The sequence below is a fragment of the Nothobranchius furzeri genome, chromosome 10 (assembly GCF_043380555.1).
Source record: "Nothobranchius furzeri strain GRZ-AD chromosome 10, NfurGRZ-RIMD1, whole genome shotgun sequence".
NCBI classification, from domain to species: domain Eukaryota; kingdom Metazoa; phylum Chordata; class Actinopteri; order Cyprinodontiformes; family Nothobranchiidae; genus Nothobranchius; species Nothobranchius furzeri.
Window position 1 is genome coordinate 22,207,339 of NC_091750.1, and position 25,477 is coordinate 22,232,815.

The following is a 25,477-nucleotide window of genomic DNA, read 5'->3' on the forward strand; positions in this document are numbered from 1 at the left end:
AAGTGCTAATGACTCCATTCCCTTTTTGTGGTTCTAGGGGCTGTTGGTTGGAGTACATTAAAACAAACCCTTATCTCTCTAGGATATTCAGAAGCCAAGTTATAAGCCCACAAATGTGTAACTGGACTACTTCTTTAAATTGACACCAGATCCGGTGACCTTTGGAACATGGTTTGATCCCCTTAGGAAAGTACTATCATCATGAAACTTTCAGATCACTTACAACTCAATAGATTCTACCTTCCTGTAACGTTTCAGCCTGATTGGACCTTGTTTTCACACAAATGAACCCAGAATGATGTGAAATTGTGCTTCGTGCAACATAATTCTGGGTGCCATTTAAAAACCATAAGTGCTAATGACTCAATTCCCTTTTGTGGTTGTAGGGATTGTTGATTGGAGTACACTAAAACAAACCTGATCTCTCTAGGACATTCAGAAGCCTAGTTATAAGCCCACAAATGTGTAACTGGACTACTTCTTTAAAGTGACACCAGGCCCGGTGACCTTTGGGACATGGTTTTACCCCCAATAGGAATGTGCGATCATCATGAAACGTTTGGATCACTTACAACTCAATAGATTCTACCTTCTTGTAACGTTTCAGCCTGATTGGACCTTGTTTTCACACAAACGGACCCAGAATGATGTGAAATTGTGCTTCGTGCAACATAATTCTGGGTGCCATTTACAAACCATAAGTGCTAATGACTCCATTCCTTTTTGTGGTTGTAGGGGATGTTGGTTGGAGTACATTAAAACAAACTTGATCTCTCTAGGACATTCAGAACCCAAATTATATGCCCACAAATGTGTAACATGACTACTTCTTTAAATTGACACCAGATCCAGTGACCTTTGGGACATGGTTTGACCCCATTAGGAAAGTGCTATCGTCATGAAACGTTCAGATCACTTACAACTCAATAGATTCTACCTTCCTGTAACGTTTCAGCCTGATTGGACCTTGTTTTCACACAAATGAACCCAGAATGATGTGAAATTGTGCTTCGTGCAACATAATTCTGGGTGCCATTGAAAAACCATAAGTGCTAATGACCCCATTCCTTTTTGTGGTTGTAGGAGCTGTTGATTGGAGTATACTAAAACTAACCTGATCTCTCTAGGACATTCAGAAGCCAAGTTATAAGCCCACAAATGTATAACTGGACTACTTCTTTAAATTGACACCAGATCCGGTGACCTTTGGGACATGGTTTGACCCCCGTAGGAAAGTGCTATCATCATGAAACATTCAGATCACTTACAACTCAATAGATTCTACCTTCCTGTAACGTTTCAGCCTGATTGGACCTTGTTTTCACACAAATGAACCCAGAATGATGTGAAATTGTGCTTCGTGCAACATAATTCTGGGTGCAATTTAAAAACCATAAGTGCTAATGACTCCATTCCCTTTTGTGGTTGTAGGGATTGTTGATTGGAGTACACTAAAACAAACCTGATCTCTCTAGGACATTCAGAAGCCAAGTTATAAGCCCACAAATATGTAACTGGACTACTTCTTTAAAGTGACACCAGGCCCGGTGACCTTTGGGACATGGTTTTACCCCCTATAGGAATGTGCGATCATCATGAAACATTCAGATCACTTACAACTCAATAGATTCTACCTTCTTGTAACGTTTCAACCTGATTCGACCTTGTTTTCACACAAATGGACCCAGAATGATGTGAAATTGTGCTTCGTGCAACATAATTCTGGGTGCCATTTACAAACCATAAGTGCTAATGACTCATTTCCTTTTTGTGGTTGTAGGGGATGTTGGTTGGAGTACATTAAAACAAACCTGATCTCTCTAGGACATTCAGAAGCCAAGTTATAAGCCCACAAATGTGTAACTGGACTACTTCTTTAAATTGACACCAGATCCGGTGACCTTTGGGACATGGTTTGACCCCCGTAGGAAAGTGCTATCATCATTAAACGTTCAGATAACTTACAACTCAATAGATTTTACCTTCATGTAACGTTTCAGCCTGATTGGACCTTGTTTTCACACAAATGAACCCAGAATGATGTGAAATTGTGCTTCGTGCAACATAATTCTGGGTGCCATTTACAAACCATAAGTGCTAATGACTCCATTCCTTTTAGTGGTAATGGGGGCTGTTAATTGGAGTACTCTAAAACAATTCTGACCTCTCTAGGATATTCAGAAGCCAAGTTATAAGTCCTCAAAGGTGCAACTGGACTACTTTTTTAAAGTGACACCAAACCCGGTGACCTTTGGAACATGGTTTGACCCCCTTAGGAAAGTGCTATCATCATGAAACGTTCAGATCACTTACAACTCAATAGATTCTACCTTCTTGTAACGTTTCAGCCTGATTGGACCTTGTTTTCACACAAATGGACCCAGAATGATGTGAAATTGTGCTTCGTGCAACATAATTCTGGGTGCCATTTACAAACCATAAGTGCTAATGACTCCATTCCTTTTTGTGGTTGTAGGGGCTGTTGAAACAAACCTGATCTCTCTAGGACATTCAGAAGCCAAGTTATAAGCCCACAAATGTGTACCTGGACCACTTCTTTAAATTGACACCAGATCCGGTGACCTTTGGGACATGGTTTGTTCCCCTTAGGAAAGTGCTATCATCATGAAACGTTAAGATCACTTACAACTCAATAGATTCTACCTTCCTGTAATGTTTCAGCCTGATTGGACCTTGTTTTCACACAAATGAACCCAGAATGATGTGAAATTGTGCTTCGTGCAACATAATTCTGGGTGCCACTTAAAAACCATAAGTGCTAATGGCTCCATACTTTTTTGTGGTTGTAGGGGCTGTTGATTGGAGTACACTAAAACAAACCTGACATCTCTAGGACACTCAGAAGCCAAGTTATAAGCCCACAAAGGTGTAACTGGACTACTTCTTTAAAGTGACACCAGGCCCGGTGACCTTTGGGACATGGTTTGACCCCCTATAAGAATGTGCGATCATCATGAAACATTCAGATCACTTACAACTCAATATATTCTACCTTCTTGTAACGTTTCAGCCTGATTGGACCTTGTTTTCACACAAATGAACCCAGATTGATGTGAAATTGTGCTTCGTGCAACATAATTCTGGGTGCCATTTCCAAACCATAAGTGCTAAAGACTCCATTCCTTTTTCTGGTTGTAGGGGCTGTTGATTGGAGTACAATAAAACAAACCTGATCTCTCTAGGACATTCAGAAGCCAAGTTATAAGCCCACAAATGTGTAACTGGACTACTTCTTTAAATTGACACTAGATCCGGTTACCTTTGGGACATGGTTTGACCCCCTTAGGAAAGTGCTATCATCATGAAACGTTCAGATCACTTACAACTCAATAGATTCTACCTTCCTGTAACGGTTCAGCCTGATTTGACCTCGTTTTCACACAAATGGACCCAGAATGATGTGAAATTGTGCTTCGTGCAACATAATTCTGGGTGCCATTTACAAACCATAAGTGCTAATGACTCCATTCCTTTTTGTGGTTGTAGGGGCTGTTGATTGGAGTACACTAAAACAAACCTGATCTCTCTAGGACATTCAGAAGCCAAGTTATAAGCCCACAAAGGTGTAACTGGACTACTTCTTTAAAGTGACACCAGGCCCGGTGACCTTTGGAACATGGTTTGACCCCCTTAGGAAAGTGCTATCATCATGAAACGTTCAGATCAATTACAACTCAATAGATTCTACCTTCTTGTAACGTTTCAGCCTGATTGGACCTTGTTTTCACACAAATGGACCCAGAATGATGTGAAATTGTGCTTCGTGCAACATAATTCTGGGTGCCTTTTACAAACCATAAGTGCTAAAGACTCCATTCCTTTTTGTGGTTGTAGGGGCTGTTGAAACAAACCTGATCTCTCTAGGACATTCAGAAGCCAAGTTATAAGCCCACAAATGTGTACCTGGACCACTTCTTTAAATTGACACCAGATCCGGTGACCTTTAGGACATTGTTTGACCCCCTTAGGAAAGTGCTATCATCATGAAACGTTCAGATCACTTACAACTCAATAGATTCTACCTTCCTGTAATGTTTCAGCCTGATTGGACCTTGTTTTCACACAAATGAACCCAGAAAGATGTGAAATTGTGCTTCGTGCAACATAATTCTGGGTGCCATTTAAAAACCATAAGTGCTAATGACTCCATTCCTTTTTGGGGTAATGGGTGCTGTTATTTGGAGTACTCTAAAACAAACCTGACCTCTCTAGGATATTCAGAAGCCAAGTTATAAGCCCACAAAGGTGTAACTGGACTACTTCTTTAAAGTGACACCAGGCCCGGTGACCTTTGGGACATGGTTTTACCCCCTATAGGAATGTGCGATCATCATGAAACGTTCAGATCACTTACAACTCAATAGATTCTACCTTCTTGTAACGTTTCAGCCTGATTGGACCTTTTTTCACACAAATGGACTCAGAATGATGTGAAATTGTGCTTCGTGCAACATAATTCTGGGAGCCATTTACAAACCATAAGTGCTAATGACTCCATTCCTTTTTGTGGTTGTAGGGGCTGTTTATTGGAGTACATTAAAACAAACCTGACCTCTCTAGGACATTCAGAAGCCAAGTTATAAGCTCACAAATGTGTAACTGGACTACTTCTTTAAATTGACACCAGATCCGGTGACCTTTGGGACATGGTTTGATCCCCTTAGGAAAGTACTATCATCATGAAACGTTCAGATCACTTACAGCTCAATAGATTCTACCTTCCTGTAACGTTTCAGCCTGATTGGACCTTGTTTTCACACAAATGAACCCAGAATGATGTGAAATTGTGCTTCGTGCAACATAATTCTGGGTGCCATTTAAAAACCATAAGTGCTAATGACTCCATTCCTTTTGGAGGTTGTAGGGGCTGTTGATTGGAGTACACTAAAACAAACCTGATCTCTCTAGGACATTCAGAAGCCAAGTTATAAGCCCTCAAAGGTGTAATTGGACTACTTCTTTAAAGTGACACCAGGCCCGGTGACCTTTGGGACATGGTTTGACCCCCTATAGGAATGTGCGATCATCATGAAACGTTCAGATCACTTACAACTCAATAGATTCTACCTTCTTGTAACGTTTCAGCCTGATTGGACCTTGTTTTCACACAAATGGACCCAGAATGATGTGAAATTGTGCTTCGTGCAACATAATTCTGGGTGCCATTTACAAACCATAAGTGCTAATGACTCCATTCCTTTTTGTGGTTGTAGGGCCTGTTGATTGGAGTACACTAAAACAAACCTGATCTCTCTAGGACATTCAGAAGCCAAGTTATAAGCCCACAAATGTGTAACTGGACTACTTCTTTTAAGTGACACCAGGTCCGGTGACCTTTGGGACATGGTTTTACCCCCTATAGGAATGTGCGATCATCATGAAACGTTCAGATCACTTACAACTCAATAGATTCTACCTTCTTGTAACGTTTCAGCCTGATTGGACCTTGTTTTCACACAAATGAACCCAGAATGATGTGAAATTGTGCTTCGTGCAACATAATTCTGGGTGCCATTTAAAAACCATAAGTGCTAATGACTCCATTCCTTTTAGTGGTAATGGGGGCTGTTAATTGGAGTACTCTAAAACAAACCTGACCTCTCTAGGATATTCAGAAGCCAAGTTATAAGCCCTCAAAGGTGTAATTGGACTACTTCTTTAAAGTGACACCAGATCCGGTGACCTTTGGGACATGGTTTGACCCCCTATAGGAATGTGCGATCATCATGAAACGTTCAGATCACTTACAACTCATTAGATTCTACCTTCTTGTAACGTTTCAGCCTGATTGGACCTTTTTTCACACAAATGGACCCAGAATGATGTGAAATTGTGCTTCGTGCAACATAATTCTGGGAGCCATTTACAAACCATAAGTGCTAATGACTCCATTCCTTTTTGTGGTTGTAGGGGCTGTTGATTGGAGTATACTAAAACAAACCTGATCTCTCTAGGACATTCAGAAGCCAAGTTATAAGCCCACAAATGTGTAACTGGACTACTTCTTTAAATTGACACCAGATCTGGTGACCTTTGGGACATGGTTTAACCCTTTTAGGAAAGTGCTATCATCATGAAACGTTCAGATCACTTACAACTCAATAGATTCTACCTTCCTGTAATGTTTCAGCCTGATTGGACCTTGTTTTCACACAAATGAACCCAGAATGAAGTGAAATTGTGCTTCGTGCAACATAATTCTGGGTGCCATTTAAAAACCATAAGTGCTAATGACTCCATTCCTTTTTGTGGTTGTAGGGGCTGTTGATTGGAGTATACTAAAGCAAACCTGATCTCTCTAGGACATTCAGAAGCCAAGTTATAAGCCCACAAATGTGTAACTGGACTACTTCTTTAAATTGACACCAGATCCGGTGACCTTTGGGACATGGTTTGACCCCCGTAGGAAAGTGCTATCATCATGAAACGTTCAGATCACTTACAACTCAATAGATTCTACCTTCCTGTAACGTTTCAGCCTGATTGGACCTTGTTTTCACACAAATGAACCCAGAATGATGTGAAATTGTGCTTCGTGCAACATAATTCTGGGTGCCATTTAAAAACCATAAGTGCTAATGACTCCATTCCTTTTAGTGGTAATGGGGGCTGTTAATTGGAGTACTCTAAAACAAACCTGACCTCTCTAGGATATTCAGAAGCCAAGTTATAAGCCCTCAAAGGTGTAATTGGACTACTTCTTTAAAGTGACACCAGATCCGGTGACCTTTGGGACATGGTTTGACCCCCTATAGGAATGTGCGATCATCATGAAACGTTCAGATCACTTACAACTAGATAGATTCTACCTTCTTGTAACGTTTCAGCCTGATTGGACCTTTTTTCACACAAATGGACCCAGAATGATGTGAAATTGTGCTTCGTGCAACATAATTCTGGGAGCCATTTACAAACCATAGGTTTTAATGACTCCATTCCTTTTTGTGGTTGTAGGGGCTGTTGATTGGAGTATACTAAAACAAACCTGATCTCTCTAGGACATTCAGAAGCCAAGTTATAAGCCCACAAATGTGTAACTGGACTACTTCTTTAAATTGACACCAGATCTGCTGACCTTTGGGACATGGTTTAACCCTTGTAGGAAAGTGCTATCATCATGAAACGTTCAGATCATTTACAACTCAATAGATTCTACCTTCCTGTAACGTTTCTGCCTGATTGGACCTTGTTTTCACACAAATAAAACCCAGAATGATGTGAAATTGTGCTTCGTGCAACATAATTCTGGGTGCCATTTAAAAACCATAAGTGCTAATGACTCCATTCCTTTTAGTGGTAATGGAGGCTGTTAATTGGAGTACTCTAAAACAAACCTGACCTCTCTAGGATATTCAGAAGCCAAGTTATAAGCCCTCAAAGGTGTAATTGGACTAATTCTTTAAAGTGACACCAGATCCGGTGACCTTTGGGACATGGTTTGACCCCTATAGGAATGTGCGATCATCATGAAACGTTCAGATCACTTACAACTCAATAGATTCTACCTTCTTGTAATGTTTCAGCCTGATTGGACCTTTTTTCACACAAATGGACTCAGAATGATGTGAAATTGTGCTTCGTGCAACATAATTCTGGGAGCCATTTACAAACCATAAGTGCTAATGACTCCATTCCTTTTTGTGGTTGTAGGGGCTGTTGATTGGAGTATACTAAAACAAACCTGATCTCTCTAGGACATTCAGAAGCCAAGTTATAAGCCCACAAATGTGTAACTGGACCACTTCTTTAAATTGACACCAGATCCGGTGACCTTTAGGACATTGTTTGACCCCCTTAGGAAAGTGCTATCATCATGAAACGTTCAGATCACTTACAACTCAATAGATTCTACCTTCCTGTAATGTTTCAGCCTGATTGGACCTTGTTTTCACACAAATGAACCCAGAATGATGTGAAATTGTGCTTCGTGCAACATAATTCTGGGTGCCATTTAAAAACCATAAGTGCTAATGACTCCATTCCTTTTTGGGGTAATGGGTGCTGTTATTTGGAGTACTCTAAAACAAACCTGACCTCTCTAGGATATTCAGAAGCCAAGTTATAAGCCCACAAAGGTGTAACTGGACTACTTCTTTAAAGTGACACCAGGCCCGGTGACCTTTGGGACATGGTTTTACCCCCTATAGGAATGTGCGATCATCATGAAACGTTCAGATCACTTACAACTCAATAGATTCTACCTTCTTGTAACGTTTCAGCCTGATTGGACCTTTTTTCACACAAATGGACTCAGAATGATGTGAAATTGTGCTTCGTGCAACATAATTCTTGGAGCCATTTACAAACCATAAGTGCTAATGACTCCATTCCTTTTTGTGGTTGTAGGGGCTGTTGATTGGAGTACACTAAAACAAACCTGATCTCTCTAGGACATTCAGAAGCCAAGTTATAAGCCCACAAAGGTGTAACTGGACTACTTCTTTAAAGTGACACCAGGCCCGGTGACCTTTGGAACATGGTTTGACCCCCTTAGGAAAGTGCTATCATCATGAAACGTTCAGATCAATTACAACTCAATAGATTCTACCTTCTTGTAACGTTTCAGCCTGATTGGACCTTGTTTTCACACAAATGGACCCAGAATGATGTGAAATTGTGCTTCGTGCAACATAATTCTGGGTGCCTTTTACAAACCATAAGTGCTAAAGACTCCATTCCTTTTTGTGGTTGTAGGGGCTGTTGAAACAAACCTGATCTCTCTAGGACATTCAGAAGCCAAGTTATAAGCCCACAAATGTGTACCTGGACCACTTCTTTAAATTGACACCAGATCCGGTGACCTTTAGGACATTGTTTGACCCCCTTAGGAAAGTGCTATCATCATGAAACGTTCAGATCACTTACAACTCAATAGATTCTACCTTCCTGTAATGTTTCAGCCTGATTGGACCTTGTTTTCACACAAATGAACCCAGAATGATGTGAAATTGTGCTTCGTGCAACATAATTCTGGGTGCCATTTAAAAACCATAAGTGCTAATGACTCCATTCCTTTTTGGGGTAATGGGTGCTGTTATTTGGAGTACTCTAAAACAAACCTGACCTCTCTAGGATATTCAGAAGCCAAGTTATAAGCCCACAAAGGTGTAACTGGACTACTTCTTTAAAGTGACACCAGGCCCGGTGACCTTTGGGACATGGTTTTACCCCCTATAGGAATGTGCGATCATCATGAAACGTTCAGATCACTTACAACTCAATAGATTCTACCTTCTTGTAACGTTTCAGCCTGATTGGACCTTTTTTCACACAAATGGACTCAGAATGATGTGAAATTGTGCTTCGTGCAACATAATTCTGGGAGCCATTTACAAACCATAAGTGCTAATGACTCCATTCCTTTTTGTGGTTGTAGGGGCTGTTTATTGGAGTACATTAAAACAAACCTGACCTCTCTAGGACATTCAGAAGCCAAGTTATAAGCCCACAAATGTGTAACTGGACTACTTCTTTAAATTGACACCAGATCCGGTGACCTTTGGGACATGGTTTGATCCCCTTAGGAAAGTACTATCATCATGAAACGTTCAGATCACTTACAGCTCAATAGATTCTACCTTCCTGTAACGTTTCAGCCTGATTGGACCTTGTTTTCACACAAATGAACCCAGAATGATGTGAAATTGTGCTTCGTGCAACATAATTCTGGGTGCCATTTAAAAACCATAAGTGCTAATGACTCCATTCCTTTTGGAGGTTGTAGGGGCTGTTGATTGGAGTACACTAAAACAAACCTGATCTCTCTAGGACATTCAGAAGCCAAGTTATAAGCCCTCAAAGGTGTAATTGGACTACTTCTTTAAAGTGACACCAGGCCCGGTGACCTTTGGGACATGGTTTGACCCCCTATAGGAATGTGCGATCATCATGAAACGTTCAGATCACTTACAACTCAATAGATTCTACCTTCTTGTAACGTTTCAGCCTGATTGGACCTTGTTTTCACACAAATGGACCCAGAATGATGTGAAATTGTGCTTCGTGCAACATAATTCTGGGTGCCATTTACAAACCATAAGTGCTAATGACTCCATTCCTTTTTGTGGTTGTAGGGCCTGTTGATTGGAGTACACTAAAACAAACCTGATCTCTCTAGGACATTCAGAAGCCAAGTTATAAGCCCACAAATGTGTAACTGGACTACTTCTTTTAAGTGACACCAGGTCCGGTGACCTTTGGGACATGGTTTTACCCCCTATAGGAATGTGCGATCATCATGAAACGTTCAGATCACTTACAACTCAATAGATTCTACCTTCTTGTAACGTTTCAGCCTGATTGGACCTTTTTTCACACAAATGGACTCAGAATGATGTGAAATTGTGCTTCGTGCAACATAATTCTGGGAGCCATTTACAAACCATAAGTGCTAATGACTCCATTCCTTTTTGTGGTTGTAGGGGCTGTTTATTGGAGTACATTAAAACAAACCTGACCTCTCTAGGACATTCAGAAGCCAAGTTATAAGCCCACAAATGTGTAACTGGACTACTTCTTTAAATTGACACCAGATCCGGTGACCTTTGGGACATGGTTTGATCCCCTTAGGAAAGTACTATCATCATGAAACGTTCAGATCACTTACAGCTCAATAGATTCTACCTTCCTGTAACGTTTCAGCCTGATTGGACCTTGTTTTCACACAAATGAACCCAGAATGATGTGAAATTGTGCTTCGTGCAACATAATTCTGGGTGCCATTTAAAAACCATAAGTGCTAATGACTCCATTCCTTTTGGAGGTTGTAGGGGCTGTTGATTGGAGTACACTAAAACAAACCTGATCTCTCTAGGACATTCAGAAGCCAAGTTATAAGCCCTCAAAGGTGTAATTGGACTACTTCTTTAAAGTGACACCAGGCCCGGTGACCTTTGGGACATGGTTTGACCCCCTATAGGAATGTGCGATCATCATGAAACGTTCAGATCACTTACAACTCAATAGATTCTACCTTCTTGTAACGTTTCAGCCTGATTGGACCTTGTTTTCACACAAATGGACCCAGAATGATGTGAAATTGTGCTTCGTGCAACATAATTCTGGGTGCCATTTACAAACCATAAGTGCTAATGACTCCATTCCTTTTTGTGGTTGTAGGGCCTGTTGATTGGAGTACACTAAAACAAACCTGATCTCTCTAGGACATTCAGAAGCCAAGTTATAAGCCCACAAATGTGTAACTGGACTACTTCTTTTAAGTGACACCAGGTCCGGTGACCTTTGGGACATGGTTTTACCCCCTATAGGAATGTGCGATCATCATGAAACGTTCAGATCACTTACAACTCAATAGATTCTACCTTCTTGTAACGTTTCAGCCTGATTGGACCTTGTTTTCACACAAATGAACCCAGAATGATGTGAAATTGTGCTTCGTGCAACATAATTCTGGGTGCCATTTAAAAACCATAAGTGCTAATGACTCCATTCCTTTTAGTGGTAATGGGGGCTGTTAATTGGAGTACTCTAAAACAAACCTGACCTCTCTAGGATATTCAGAAGCCAAGTTATAAGCCCTCAAAGGTGTAATTGGACTACTTCTTTAAAGTGACACCAGATCCGGTGACCTTTGGGACATGGTTTGACCCCCTATAGGAATGTGCGATCATCATGAAACGTTCAGATCACTTACAACTCATTAGATTCTACCTTCTTGTAACATTTCAGCCTGATTGGACCTTTTTTCACACAAATGGACCCAGAATGATGTGAAATTGTGCTTCGTGCAACATAATTCTGGGAGCCATTTACAAACCATAAGTGCTAATGACTCCATTCCTTTTTGTGGTTGTAGGGGCTGTTGATTGGAGTATACTAAAACAAACCTGATCTCTCTAGGACATTCAGAAGCCAAGTTATAAGCCCACAAATGTGTAACTGGACTACTTCTTTAAATTGACACCAGATCTGGTGACCTTTGGTACATGGTTTAACCCTTGTAGGAAAGTGCTATCATCATGAAACGTTCAGATCACTTACAACTCAATAGATTCTACCTTCCTGTAATGTTTCAGCCTGATTGGACCTTGTTTTCACACAAATGACCCCAGAATGATGTGAAATTGTGCTTCGTGCAACATAATTCTGGGTGCCATTTAAAAACCATAAGTGCTAATGACTCCATTCCTTTTTGTGGTTGTAGGGGCTGTTGATTGGAGTATACTAAAGCAAACCTGATCTCTCTAGGACATTCAGAAGCCAAGTTATAAGCCCACAAATGTGTAACTGGACTACTTCTTTAAATTGACACCAGATCCGGTGACCTTTGGGACATGGTTTGACCCCCGTAGGAAAGTGCTATCATCATGAAACGTTCAGATCACTTACAACTCAATAGATTCTACCTTCCTGTAACGTTTCAGCCTGATTGGACCTTGTTTTCACACAAATGAACCCAGAATGATGTGAAATTGTGCTTCGTGCAACATAATTCTGGGTGCCATTTAAAAACCATAAGTGCTAATGACTCCATTCCTTTTAGTGGTAATGGGGGCTGTTAATTGGAGTACTCTAAAACAAACCTGACCTCTCTAGGATATTCAGAAGCCAAGTTATAAGCCCTCAAAGGTGTAATTGGACTACTTCTTTAAAGTGACACCAGATCCGGTGACCTTTGGGACATGGTTTGACCCCCTATAGGAATGTGCGATCATCATGAAACGTTCAGATCACTTACAACTCAATAGATTCTACCTTCTTGTAACGTTTCAGCCTGATTGGACCTTTTTCACACAAATGGACCCAGAATGATGTGAAATTGTGCTTCGTGCAACATAATTCTGGGAGCCATTTACAAACCATAAGTGCTAATGACTCCATTCCTTTTTGTGGTTGTAGGGGCTGTTGATTGGAGTATACTAAAACAAACCTGATCTCTCTAGGACATTCAGAAGCCAAGTTATAAGCCCACAAATATGTAACTGGACTACTTCTTTAAATTGACACCAGATCTGCTGACCTTTGGGACATGGATTAACCCTTGTAGGAAAGTGCTATCATCATGAAACGTTCAGATCATTTACAACTCAATAGATTCTACCTTCCTGTAACGTTTCTGCCTGATTGGACCTTGTTTTCACACAAATAAAACCCAGAATGATGTGAAATTGTGCTTCGTGCAACATAATTCTGGGTGCCATTTAAAAACCATAAGTGCTAATGACTCCATTCCTTTTAGTGGTAATGGAGGCTGTTAATTGGAGTACTCTAAAACAAACCTGACCTCTCTAGGATATTCAGAAGCCAAGTTATAAGCCCTCAAAGGTGTAATTGGACTAATTCTTTAAAGTGACACCAGATCCGGTGACCTTTGGGACATGGTTTGACCCCTATAGGAATGTGCGATCATCATGAAACGTTCAGATCACTTACAACTCAATAGATTCTACCTTCTTGTAACGTTTCAGCCTGATTGGACCTTTTTTCACACAAATGGACTCAAAATGATGTGAAATTGTGCTTCGTGCAACATAATTCTGGGAGCCATTTACAAACCATAAGTGCTAATGACTCCATTCCTTTTTGTGGTTGTAGGGGCTGTTGATTGGAGTACATTAAAACAAACCTGACCTCTCTAGGACATTCAGAAGCCAAGTTATAAGCCCACAAATGTGTAACTGGACTACTTCTTTAAATTGACACCAGATCCGGTGACCTTTGGGATATGGTTTGATCCCCTTAGGAAAGTACTATCATCATGAAACGTTCAGATCACTTACAGCTCAATAGATTCTACCTTCCTGTAACGTTTCAGCCTGATTGGACCTTGTTTTCACGCAAATGAACCCAGAATGATGTGAAATTGTGCTTCGTGCAACATAATTCTGGGTGCCATTTAAAAACCATAAGTGCTAATGACTCCATTCCTTTTGGAGGTTGTAGGGGCTGTTGATTGGAGTACACTAAAACAAACCTGATCTCTCTAGGACATTCAGAAGCCAAGTTATAAGCCCTCAAAGGTGTAATTGGACTACTTCTTTAAAGTGACACCAGGCCCGGTGACCTTTGGGACATGGTTTGACCCTCTATAGGAATGTGCGATCATCATGAAACGTTCAGATCACTTACAACTCAATAGATTCTACCTTCTTGTAACGTTTCAGCATGATTGGAGCTTGTTTTCACACAAATGGACCCAGAATGATGTGAAATTGTGCTTCGTGCAACATAATTCTGGGTGCCATTTACAAACCATAAGTGCTAATGACTCCATTCCTTTTTGTGGTTGTAGGGCCTGTTGATTGGAGTACACTAAAACAAACCTAATCTCTCTAGGACATTCAGAAGCCAAGTTATAAGCCCACAAATGTGTAACTGGACTACTTCTTTAAATTGACACCAGATCCGGTGACCTTTGGGACATGGTTTGACCCCCGTAGGAAAGTGCTATCATCATGAAACGTTCAGATCACTTACAACTCAATAGATTCTACCTTCCTGTAACGTTTCAGCCTGATTGGACCTTGTTTTCACACAAATGAACCCAGAATGATGTGAAATTGTGCTTCGTGCAACATAATTCTGGGTGCCATTTAAAAACCATAAGTGCTAATGACTCCATTCCTTTTAGTGGTAATGGGGGCTGTTAATTGGAGTACTCTAAAACAAACCTGACCTCTCTAGGATATTCAGAAGCCAAGTTATAAGCCCACAAATGTGTAACTGGACTACTTCTTTTAAGTGACACCAGGCCCGGTGACCTTTGGGACATGGTTTTACCCCCTATAGGAATGGGCGATCATCATGAAACGTTCAGATCACTTACAACTCAATAGATTCTACCTTCTTGTAACGTTTCAGCCTGATTGGACCTTGTTTTCACACAAATGAACCCAGAATGATGTGAAATTGTGCTTCGTGCAACATAATTCTGGGTGCCATTTAAAAACCATAGGTGCTAATGACTCCATTCCTTTTAGTGGTAATGGGGGCTGTTAATTGGAGTACTCTAAAACAAACCTGACCTCTCTAGGATATTCAGAAGCCAAGTTATAAGCCCTCAAAGGTGTAATTGGACTACTTCTTTAAAGTGACACCAGAACCGGTGACCTTTGGGACATGGTTTGACCCCCTATAGGAATGTGCGATCATCTTGAAATGTTCAGATCACTTACAACTCAATAGATTCTACCTTCTTGTAACGTTTCAGCCTGATTGGACCTTGTTTTCACACAAATGGACCTTGAATGATGTGAAATTGTGATTCGTGCAACATAATTCTGGGAGCCATTTAAAAACCATAAGTGCTAATGACTCCATTCCTTTTTGTGGTTGTAGGGGCTGTTGATTGGAGTATACTAAAACAAACCTGATCTCTCTAGGACATTCAGAAGCCAAGTTATAAGCCCACAAATGTGTAACTGGACTACTTCTTTAAATTGACACCAGATCTGGTGACCTTTGGGACATGGTTTAACCCTTGTAGGAAAGTGCTATCATCATGAAACGTTCAGATCACTTTCAACTCAATAGATTCTACCTTCCTGTAACGTTTCTGCCTGATTGGACCTTGTTTTCACACAAATGAACCCAGAATGATGTGAAATTGTGCTTCGTGCAACATAATTCTGGGTGCCATGTAAAAACCATAAGTGCTAATGACTCCATTCCTTTTTGTGGTTGTAGGGGCTGTTGATTGGAGTATACTAAAACAAACCTGATCTCTCTAGGACATTCAGAAGCCAAGTTATAAGCCCACAAATGTGTAACTGGACTACTTCTTTAAATTGACACCAGATCCGGTGACCTTTGGGACATGGTTTGACCCCCGTAGGAAAGTGCTATCATCATGAAACGTTCAGATCACTTACAACTCAATAGATTCTACCTTCCTGTAACGTTTCAGCCTGATTGGACCTTGTTTTCACACAAATGAACCCAGAATGATGTGAAATTGTGCTTCGTGCAACATAATTCTGGGTGCCATTTAAAAAACATAAGTGCTAATGACTCCATTCCTTTTAGTGGTAATGGGGGGAGTTAATTGGAGTACTCTAAAATAAAACCTGACCTCTCTAAGATGTTCAGAAGCCAAGTTATAAGCCCTTAAAGGTGTAATTGGACTAATTCTTTAAAGTGACACCAGATCCGGTGACCTTTGGGACATGGTTTGACCCCCTATAGGAATGTGCGATCATCATGAAACGTTCAGATCACTTACAACTCAATAGATTCTACCTTCTTGTAACGTTTCAGCCTGATTGGACCTTTTTTCACACAAATGGACTCAGAATGATGTGAAATTGTGCTTTGTGCAACATAATTCTGGGAGCCATTTACAAACCATAAGTGCTAATGACTCCATTCCTTTTTGTGGTTGTAGGGGCTGTTGGTTGGAGTACATTAAAACAAACCTGATCTCTCTAGGACATTCAGAAGCCAAGTTATAAGCCCACAAATGTGTAACTGAACTACTTCTTTAAATTGACACCAGATCCGGTGACCTTTGGGACATGGTTTGACCCCCTTAGGAAAGTGCTATCATCATGAAACGTTCAGATCACTTACAACTCAATAGATTCTACCTTCCTGTAACGTTTCAGCCTGATTGGACCTTGTTTTCACACAAATGATCCCAGAATGATGTGAAATTGTGCTTCGTGCAACATAATTCTGGGTGCCATTTAAAAACCACAAGTGCTAATGACTCCATTCCTTTTTGTGGTTGTAGGGGCTGTTGATTGGAGTACAATAAAGCAAACCTGACCTCTCTAGGACATTCAGAAGCCAAGTTATAAGCCCACAAATGTGTAACTGGACTACTTCTTTAAATTGACACCAGATCTGGTGACCTTTGGGACATGGTTTAACCCTTGTAGGAAAGTGCTATCATCATGAAACGTTCAGATCACTTACAACTCAATAGATTCTACCTTCCTGTAACGTTTCAGCCTGATTGGACCTTGTTTTCACACAAATGAACCCAGAATTATGTGAAATTGTGCTTCGTGCAACATAATTCTGGGTGCCATTTAAAAACCATAATTGCTAATGACTCCATTCCTTTTGGAGGTTGTAGGGGCTGTTGATTGGAGTACACTAAAACAAACCTGATCTCTCTAGGACATTCAGAAGCCAAGTTATAAGCCCTCAAAGGTGTAATTGGACTACTTCTTTAAAGTGACACCAGGCCCGGTGACCTTTGGGACATGGTTTGACCCCCTATAGGAATGTGCGATCATCATGAAACGTTCAGATCACTTACAACTCAATAGATTCTACCTTCTTGTAACGTTTCAGCCTGATTGGACCTTGTTTACACACAAATGGACCCAGAATGATGTGAAATTGTGCTTCGTGCAACATAATTCTGGGTGCCATTTACAAACCATAAGTGCTAATGACTCCATTCCTTTTTGTGGTTGTAGGGCCTGTTGATTGGAGTACACTAAAACAAACCTGATCTCTCTAGAACATTCAGAAGCCAAGTTATAAGCCCACAAATGTGTAACTGGACTACTTCTTTAAAGTGACACCAGGCCCGGTGACCTTTGGGACATGGTTTTACCCCCTATAGGAATGTGCGATCATCATGAAACGTTCAGATCACTTACAACTCAATAGATTCTACCTTCTTGTAACGTTTCAGCCTGATTGGACCTTGTTTTCACACAAATGGACCCAGAATGATGTGAAATTGTGCTTTGTGCAACATAATTCTGGGTGCCATTTACAAACCATAAGTGCTAATGACTCCATTCCTTTTTTTGGTTGTAGGGCCTGTTTATTGGAGTACACTAAAACAAACCTGATCTCTCTAGGACATTCAGAAGCCAAGTTATAAGCCCTCAAATGTGTAACTGGACTACTTCTTTAAATTGACACCAGATCCGGTGACCTTTGGGACATGGTTTGACCCCCGTAGGAAAGTGCTATCATCATGAAACGTTCAGATCACTTACAACTCAATAGATTCTACCTTCCTGTAACGTTTCAGCCTGATTGGACCTTGTTTTCACACAAATGAACCCAGAATGATGTGAAATTGTGCTTCGTGCAACATAATTCTGGGTGCCATTTAAAAACTATAAGTGCTAATGACTCCATTCCTTTTAGTGGTAATGGGGGCTGTTAATTGGAGTACTCTAAAACAAACCTGACCTCTCTAGGATATTCAGAAGCCAAGTTATAAGCACTCAAAGGTGAAATTGGACTACTTCTTTAAAGTGACACCAGATCCGGTGACCTTTGGGACATGGTTTGACCCCCTATAGGAATGTGCGATCATCATGAAACATTCAGATCACTTACAACTCAATAGATTCTACCTTCTTGTAACGTTTCAGCCTGATTGGACCTTTTTTCACACAAATGGACCCAAATTGATGTGAAATTGTGCTTCGTGCAACATAATTCTGGGAGCCATTTACAAACCATAAGTGCTAATGACTCCATTCCTTTTTGTGGTTGTAGGGGCTTTTGATTGGAGTACACTAAAACAAACCTGATCTCTCTAGGACATTCAGAAGCCAAGTTATAAGCCCACAAATGTGTAACTGGACTACTTCTTTAAATTGACACCAGATCTGGTGACCTTTGGGACATGGTTTAACCCTTGTAGGAAAGTGCTATCATCATGAAACGTTCATATCACTTACAACTCAATAGATTCTACCTTCCTGTAACGTTTCTGCCTGATTGGACCTTGTTTTCACACAAATGAACCCAGAATGATGTGAAATTGTGCTTCGTGCAACATAATTCTGGGTGCCATTTAAAAACCATAAGTGCTAATGACTCCATTCCTTTTAGTGGTAATGGAGGCTGTTAATTGGAGTACTCTAAAACAAACCTGACCTCTCTAGGATATTCAGAAGCCAAGCTATAAGCCCACAAATGTGTAACTGGACTACTTCTTTTTTGTGACACCAGGCCCCGTGACCTTTGGGACATGGTTTTACCCCCTATAGGAATGTGCGATCATCATGAAACGTTCAGATCACTTACAACTCAATAGATTCTACCTTCTTGTAACGTTTCAGCCTGAATGGACCTTGTTTTCACACAAATGAACCCAGAAAGATGTGAAATTGTGCTTCGTGCAACATAATTCTGGGTGCCATTTAAAAACCATAAGTGCTAATGACTCCATTCCTTTTTGTAGTTTTAGGGGCTTTTGATTGGAGTACACTAAAACAAACCTGATCTCTCTAGGACATTCAGAAGCCAAGTTATAAGCCCACAAATGTGTAACTGGACTACTTCTTTAAATTGACACCAGATCCGGTGACCTTTGGGACATGGTTTGACACCTTATAGGAATGTGCGATCATCATGAAACATTCAGATCACTTACAACTCAATAGATTCTACCTTCTTGTAAAGTTTCAGCCTGATTGGACCTTGTTTTCACACAAATGGACCCAGAATTATGTGAAATTGTGCTTCGTGCAACATAATTCTGGGTGCCATTTACAATCCATAAGTGCTAATGACTCCATTCCTTTTTGTGGTTGTAGGGGCTGTTGATTGGAGTACACTAAAACAAACCTGATCTCTCTAGGACATTCAGAAGCCAAGTTATAAGCCCTCAAAGGTGTAATTGGACTACTTCTTTAAAGTGACACCAGGCCCGGTGACCTTTGGGACATGGTTTGACCCCCTATAGGAATGTGCGATCATCATGAAACGTTCAGATCACTTACAACTCAATAGATTCTACCTTCCTGTAACGTTTCAGCCTGATTGGACCTTGTTTTCACACAAATGGACCCAGAATGATGTGAAATTGTGCTTCGTGCAACATAATTCTGGGTGCCATTTACAAACCATAAGTGCTAATGACTCCATTCCTTTTTGTGGTTGTAGGGCCTGTTGATTGGAGTACACTAAAACAAACCTGATCTCTCTAGGACATTCAGAAGCCAAGTTATAAGCCCACAAATGTGTAACTGGACTACTTCTTTTAAGTGACACCAGGCCCCGTGACCTTTGGGACATGGTTTTACCCCCTATAGGAATGTGCGATCATCATGAAACGTTCAGATCACTTACAACTCAATAGATTCTACCTTCTTGTAACGTTTCAGCCTGATTGGACCTTGTTTTCACACAAATGAACCCAGAATGATGTGAAATTGTGCTTCGTGCAACATAATTCTGGGTGCCATTTAAAAGCCATAAGTGCTAATGACTCCATTCCTTTTAGTGGTAATGGGGGCTGTTAATTGGAGTACTCTAAAACAAACCTGACCTCTCTAGGATATTCAGAAGCCAAGTTATAAGCCCTCAAAGGTGTAATTGGACTACTTCTTTAAAGTGACACCAGATCCGGTGACCTTTGGGACATGGTTTGACCCCCTATAGGAATGTGCGATCATCATGAAACGTTCAGATCACTTACAATTCAATAGATTCTACCTTCTTGTAACGTTTCAGCCTGATTGGACCTTTTTTCACACAAATGGACCCAGAATGATGTGAAATTGTGCTTCGTGCAACATAATTCTGGGAGCCATTTACAAACCATAAGTGCTAATGACTCCATTCCTTTTTGTGGTTGTAGGGGCTGTTGATTGGAGTATACTAAAACAAACCTGATCTCTCTAGGACATTCAGAAGCCAAGTTATAAGCCCACAAATGTGTAACTGGACTACTTCTTTAAATTGACACCAGATCTGGTGACCTTTGGGACATGGTTTAACCCTTGTAGGAAAGTGCTATCATCATGAAACGTTCAGATCACTTACAACTCAATAGATTCTACCTTCCTGTAACGTTTCTGCCTGATTGGACCTTGTTTTCACACAAATGAACCCAGAATGATGTGAAATTGTGCTTCGTGCAACATAATTCTGGGTGCCATTTAAAAAACATAAGTGCTAATGACTCCATTCCTTTTAGTGGTAATGGGGGGAGTTAATTGGAGTACTCTAAAATAAAACCTGACCTCTCTAAGATGTTCAGAAGCCAAGTTATAAGCCCACAAATGTGTAACTGGACTACTTCTTTAAATTGACACCAGATCCGGTGACTTTTGGGACATGGTTTGACCCCCTTAGGAAAGTGCTATCATCATGAAATGTTCAGATCACTTACAACTCAATAGATTCTACCTTCCTGTAACGGTTCAGCCTCATTGGACATTGTTTTCACACAAATGGACCCAGAATTATGTGAAATTGTGCTTCGTGCAACATAATTCTGGGTGCCATTTACAATCCATAAGTGCTAATGACTCCATTCCTTTTTGTGGTTGTAGGGGCTGTTGATTGGAGTACACTAAAACAAACCTGATCTCTCTAGGACATTCAGAAGCCAAGTTATAAGCCCTCAAAGGTGTAATTGGACTACTTCTTTAAAGTGACACCAGGCCCGGTGACCTTTGGGACATGGTTTGACCCCCTATAGGAATGTGCGATCATCATGAAACGTTCAGATCACTTACAACTCAATAGATTCTACCTTCCTGTAACGTTTCAGCCTGATTGGACCTTGTTTTCACACAAATGGACCCAGAATGATGTGAAATTGTGCTTCGTGCAACATAATTCTGGGTGCCATTTACAAACCATAAGTGCTAATGACTCCATTCCTTTTTGTGGTTGTAGGGCCTGTTGATTGGAGTACACTAAAACAAACCTGATCTCTCTAGGACATTCAGAAGCCAAGTTATAAGCCCACAAATGTGTAACTGGACTACTTCTTTTAAGTGACACCAGGCCCCGTGACCTTTGGGACATGGTTTTACCCCCTATAGGAATGTGCGATCATCATGAAACGTTCAGATCACTTACAACTCAATAGATTCTACCTTCTTGTAACGTTTCAGCCTGATTGGACCTTGTTTTCACACAAATGAACCCAGAATGATGTGAAATTGTGCTTCGTGCAACATAATTCTGGGTGCCATTTAAAAGCCATAAGTGCTAATGACTCCATTCCTTTTAGTGGTAATGGGGGCTGTTAATTGGAGTACTCTAAAACAAACCTGACCTCTCTAGGATATTCAGAAGCCAAGTTATAAGCCCTCAAAGGTGTAATTGGACTACTTCTTTAAAGTGACACCAGATCCGGTGACCTTTGGGACATGGTTTGACCCCCTATAGGAATGTGCGATCATCATGAAACGTTCAGATCACTTACAATTCAATAGATTCTACCTTCTTGTAACGTTTCAGCCTGATTGGACCTTTTTTCACACAAATGGACCCAGAATGATGTGAAATTGTGCTTCGTGCAACATAATTCTGGGAGCCATTTACAAACCATAAGTGCTAATGACTCCATTCCTTTTTGTGGTTGTAGGGGCTGTTGATTGGAGTATACTAAAACAAACCTGATCTCTCTAGGACATTCAGAAGCCAAGTTATAAGCCCACAAATGTGTAACTGGACTACTTCTTTAAATTGACACCAGATCTGGTGACCTTTGGGACATGGTTTAACCCTTGTAGGAAAGTGCTATCATCATGAAACGTTCAGATCACTTACAACTCAATAGATTCTACCTTCCTGTAACGTTTCTGCCTGATTGGACCTTGTTTTCACACAAATGAACCCAGAATGATGTGAAATTGTGCTTCGTGCAACATAATTCTGGGTGCCATTTAAAAAACATAAGTGCTAATGACTCCATTCCTTTTAGTGGTAATGGGGGGAGTTAATTGGAGTACTCTAAAATAAAACCTGACCTCTCTAAGATGTTCAGAAGCCAAGTTATAAGCCCTTAAAGGTGTAATTGGACTAATTCTTTAAAGTGACACCAGATCCGGTGACCTTTGGGACATGGTTTGACCCCCTATAGGAATGTGCGATCATCATGAAACGTTCAGATCACTTACAACTCAATAGATTCTACCTTCTTGTAACGTTTCAGCCTGATTGGACCTTTTTTCACACAAATGGACTCAGAATGATGTGAAATTGTGCTTCGTGCAACATAATTCTGGGAGCCATTTACAAACCATAAGTGCTAATGACTCCATTCCTTTTTGTGGTTGTAGGGGCTGTTGGTTGGAGTACATTAAAACAAACCTGATCTCTCTAGGACATTCAGAAGCCAAGTTATAAGCCCACAAATGTGTAACTGAACTACTTCTTTAAATTGACACCAGATCCAGTGACCTTTGGGACATGGTTTGACCCCCTTAGGAAAGTGCTATCATCATGAAACGTTCAGATCACTTACAACTCAATAGATTCTACCTTCCTGTAACGTTTCAGCCTGATTGGACCTTGTTTTCACACAAATGATCCCAGAATGATGTGAAATTGTGCTTCGTGCAACATAATTCTGGGTGCCATTTAAAAACCACAAGTGCTAATGACTCCATTCCTTTTTGTGGTTGTAGGGGCTGTTGATTGGAGTACAATAAAAAAAACCTGACCTCTCTAGGACATTCAGAAGCCAAGTTATAAGCCCACAAATGTGTAACTGGACTACTTCTTTAAATTGACACCAGATCTGGTGACCTTTGGGACATGGTTTAACCCTTGTAGGAAAGTGCTATCATCATGAAACGTTCAGATCACTTACAACTCAATAGATTCTACCTTCCTGTAACGTTTCAGCCTGATTGGACCTTGTTTTCACACAAATGAACCCAGAATGATGTGAAATTGTGCTTCGTGCAACATAATTCTGGGTGCCATTTAAAAACCATAAGTGCTAATGACTCCATTCCTTTTGGAGGTTGTAGGGGCTGTTGATTGGAGTACACTAAAACAAACCTGATCTCTCTAGGACATTCAGAAGCCAAGTTATAAGCCCTCAAAGGTGTAATTGGACTACTTCTTTAAAGTGACACCAGGCCCGGTGACCTTTGGGACATGGTTTGGCCCCCTATAGGAATGTGCGATCATCATGAAACGTTCAGATCACTTACAACTCAATAGATTCTACCTTCTTGTAACGTTTCAGCCTGATTGGACCTTGTTTTCAAACAAATGGATCCAGAATGATGTGAAATTGTGCTTTGTGCAACATAATTCTGGGTGCCATTTACAAACCATAAGTGCTAATGACTCCATTCCTTTTTGTGGTTGTAGGGCCTGTTTATTGGAGTACACTAAAACAAACCTGATCTCTCTAGGACATTCAGAAGCCAAGTTATAAGCCCTCAAATGTGTAACTGGACTACTTCTTTAAAAAGACACCAGGCCCAGTGACCTTTGGGACATGGTTTGACCCCCTATAGGAATGTGCGATCATCATGAAACGTTCAGATCACTTACAACTCAATAGATTCTACCTTCTTGTAATGTTTCAGCCTGATTGGACCTTGTTTTCACACAAATGAACCCAGAATGATGTGAAATTGTGCTTCGTGCAACATAATTCTGGGTGCCATTTACAAACCATAAGTGCTAATGACTCCATTCCCTTTTGTGGTTGTAGGGGCTGTTGATTGGAGTACACTAAAACAAACCTGATCTCTCTAGGACATTCAGAAGCCAAGTTATAAGCCCACAAATGTGTAACTGGACTACTTCTTTAAAGTGACACCAGGCCCGGTGACCTTTGGGACATGGTTTGACCCCTATAGCAGGGGTCGGCAATCCTGGGCACTCGTGCCACTGTTGGCACGCAAAGGGTTAACTGATGGCACAGCGCATTAATCTGAGAAGATGTGTTGAAAAATAAGTGTTGTAACGGACTGACTTTTCTGTTAATTGTTTTTGTTTTCTTGTTTGGACACTAAACGCGTTAAAAAGTTGAAATGTGATCTCTCAGCCTTCCCGCCTGGCGAAGCGCTCTGTCGGCTGGTTGCCTTGGCAACGCGTGTGCTTGTGTGTCGGAACAAAGACGTGGCACAGCATAAGAGGAGGTTCGGGTGGATATTTTTAGTTTTTATCTTGTTGTTCGGGATTATCTCAGTTGTTGATGCAGTCACTGTGATATTTGGAAGTTAAAAATAAACAGAAAGACGGAAATAACTGCGTTATTATTAGTAATAAAACGCCACACCCACGCGATGGCCCGCCGGTCCAAATCCCAAATTAGAGCAAAAAGACAACATCCAGGCCGCTTCTTGATGACGGTAATCTACCTGCCGGTACAGTTAGGAGGATGTTTCTAGCTAGTTAGCCCTGTAAAAAATGGCATCTAAGCGAGCAAAAAAAGATAATTCCAGGTCTTTTATGACAACTTGGACAGAAGACTGGGGTTTTGTGCAGCAAAGAGATCGTGCTGTGTGTGCTTTTTGCCTCGAGAGTGTTGTTTGCCGTACCTCCAGTGTTAAGCGGCATTTTGAGACGAAACATCAAAAAGATTTCAAGGACGAGGAAGAGAAGGCTGAATCAATTGCACGTGCTGTGTCAAGATATGAGAAGCAAGCAAGTACTCTGAAAGTTTTTACAGCTACTAAACATCATGGAACTGAAGCAAGTTTTCGTATCGCACACTGTATTGCTAAACATGGAAAGCCATTTACTGATGGTAACTTTATTAAAGAGGCATTTCTCTGTACCTCAAACATGTTATTTGATGGGCTTC

General features: G+C 40.8%; 1 protein-coding gene across 1 annotated transcript in view; it reads right to left on the reverse strand.

Moving 5' to 3' along the window:
• LOC129160111 (uncharacterized) overlaps positions 1 to 24,801 on the reverse strand; it is a 71,133-nt gene extending 46,332 nt beyond the window's left edge. The window contains exon 1 of the mRNA XM_070555419.1: positions 24,725 to 24,801. Coding sequence (XP_070411520.1) covers positions 24,725 to 24,801 — 77 coding nt within the window. The remainder of the gene's footprint in view (positions 1 to 24,724) is intronic.
• Between the last annotated feature and the right edge of the window lie 676 nt (positions 24,802 to 25,477).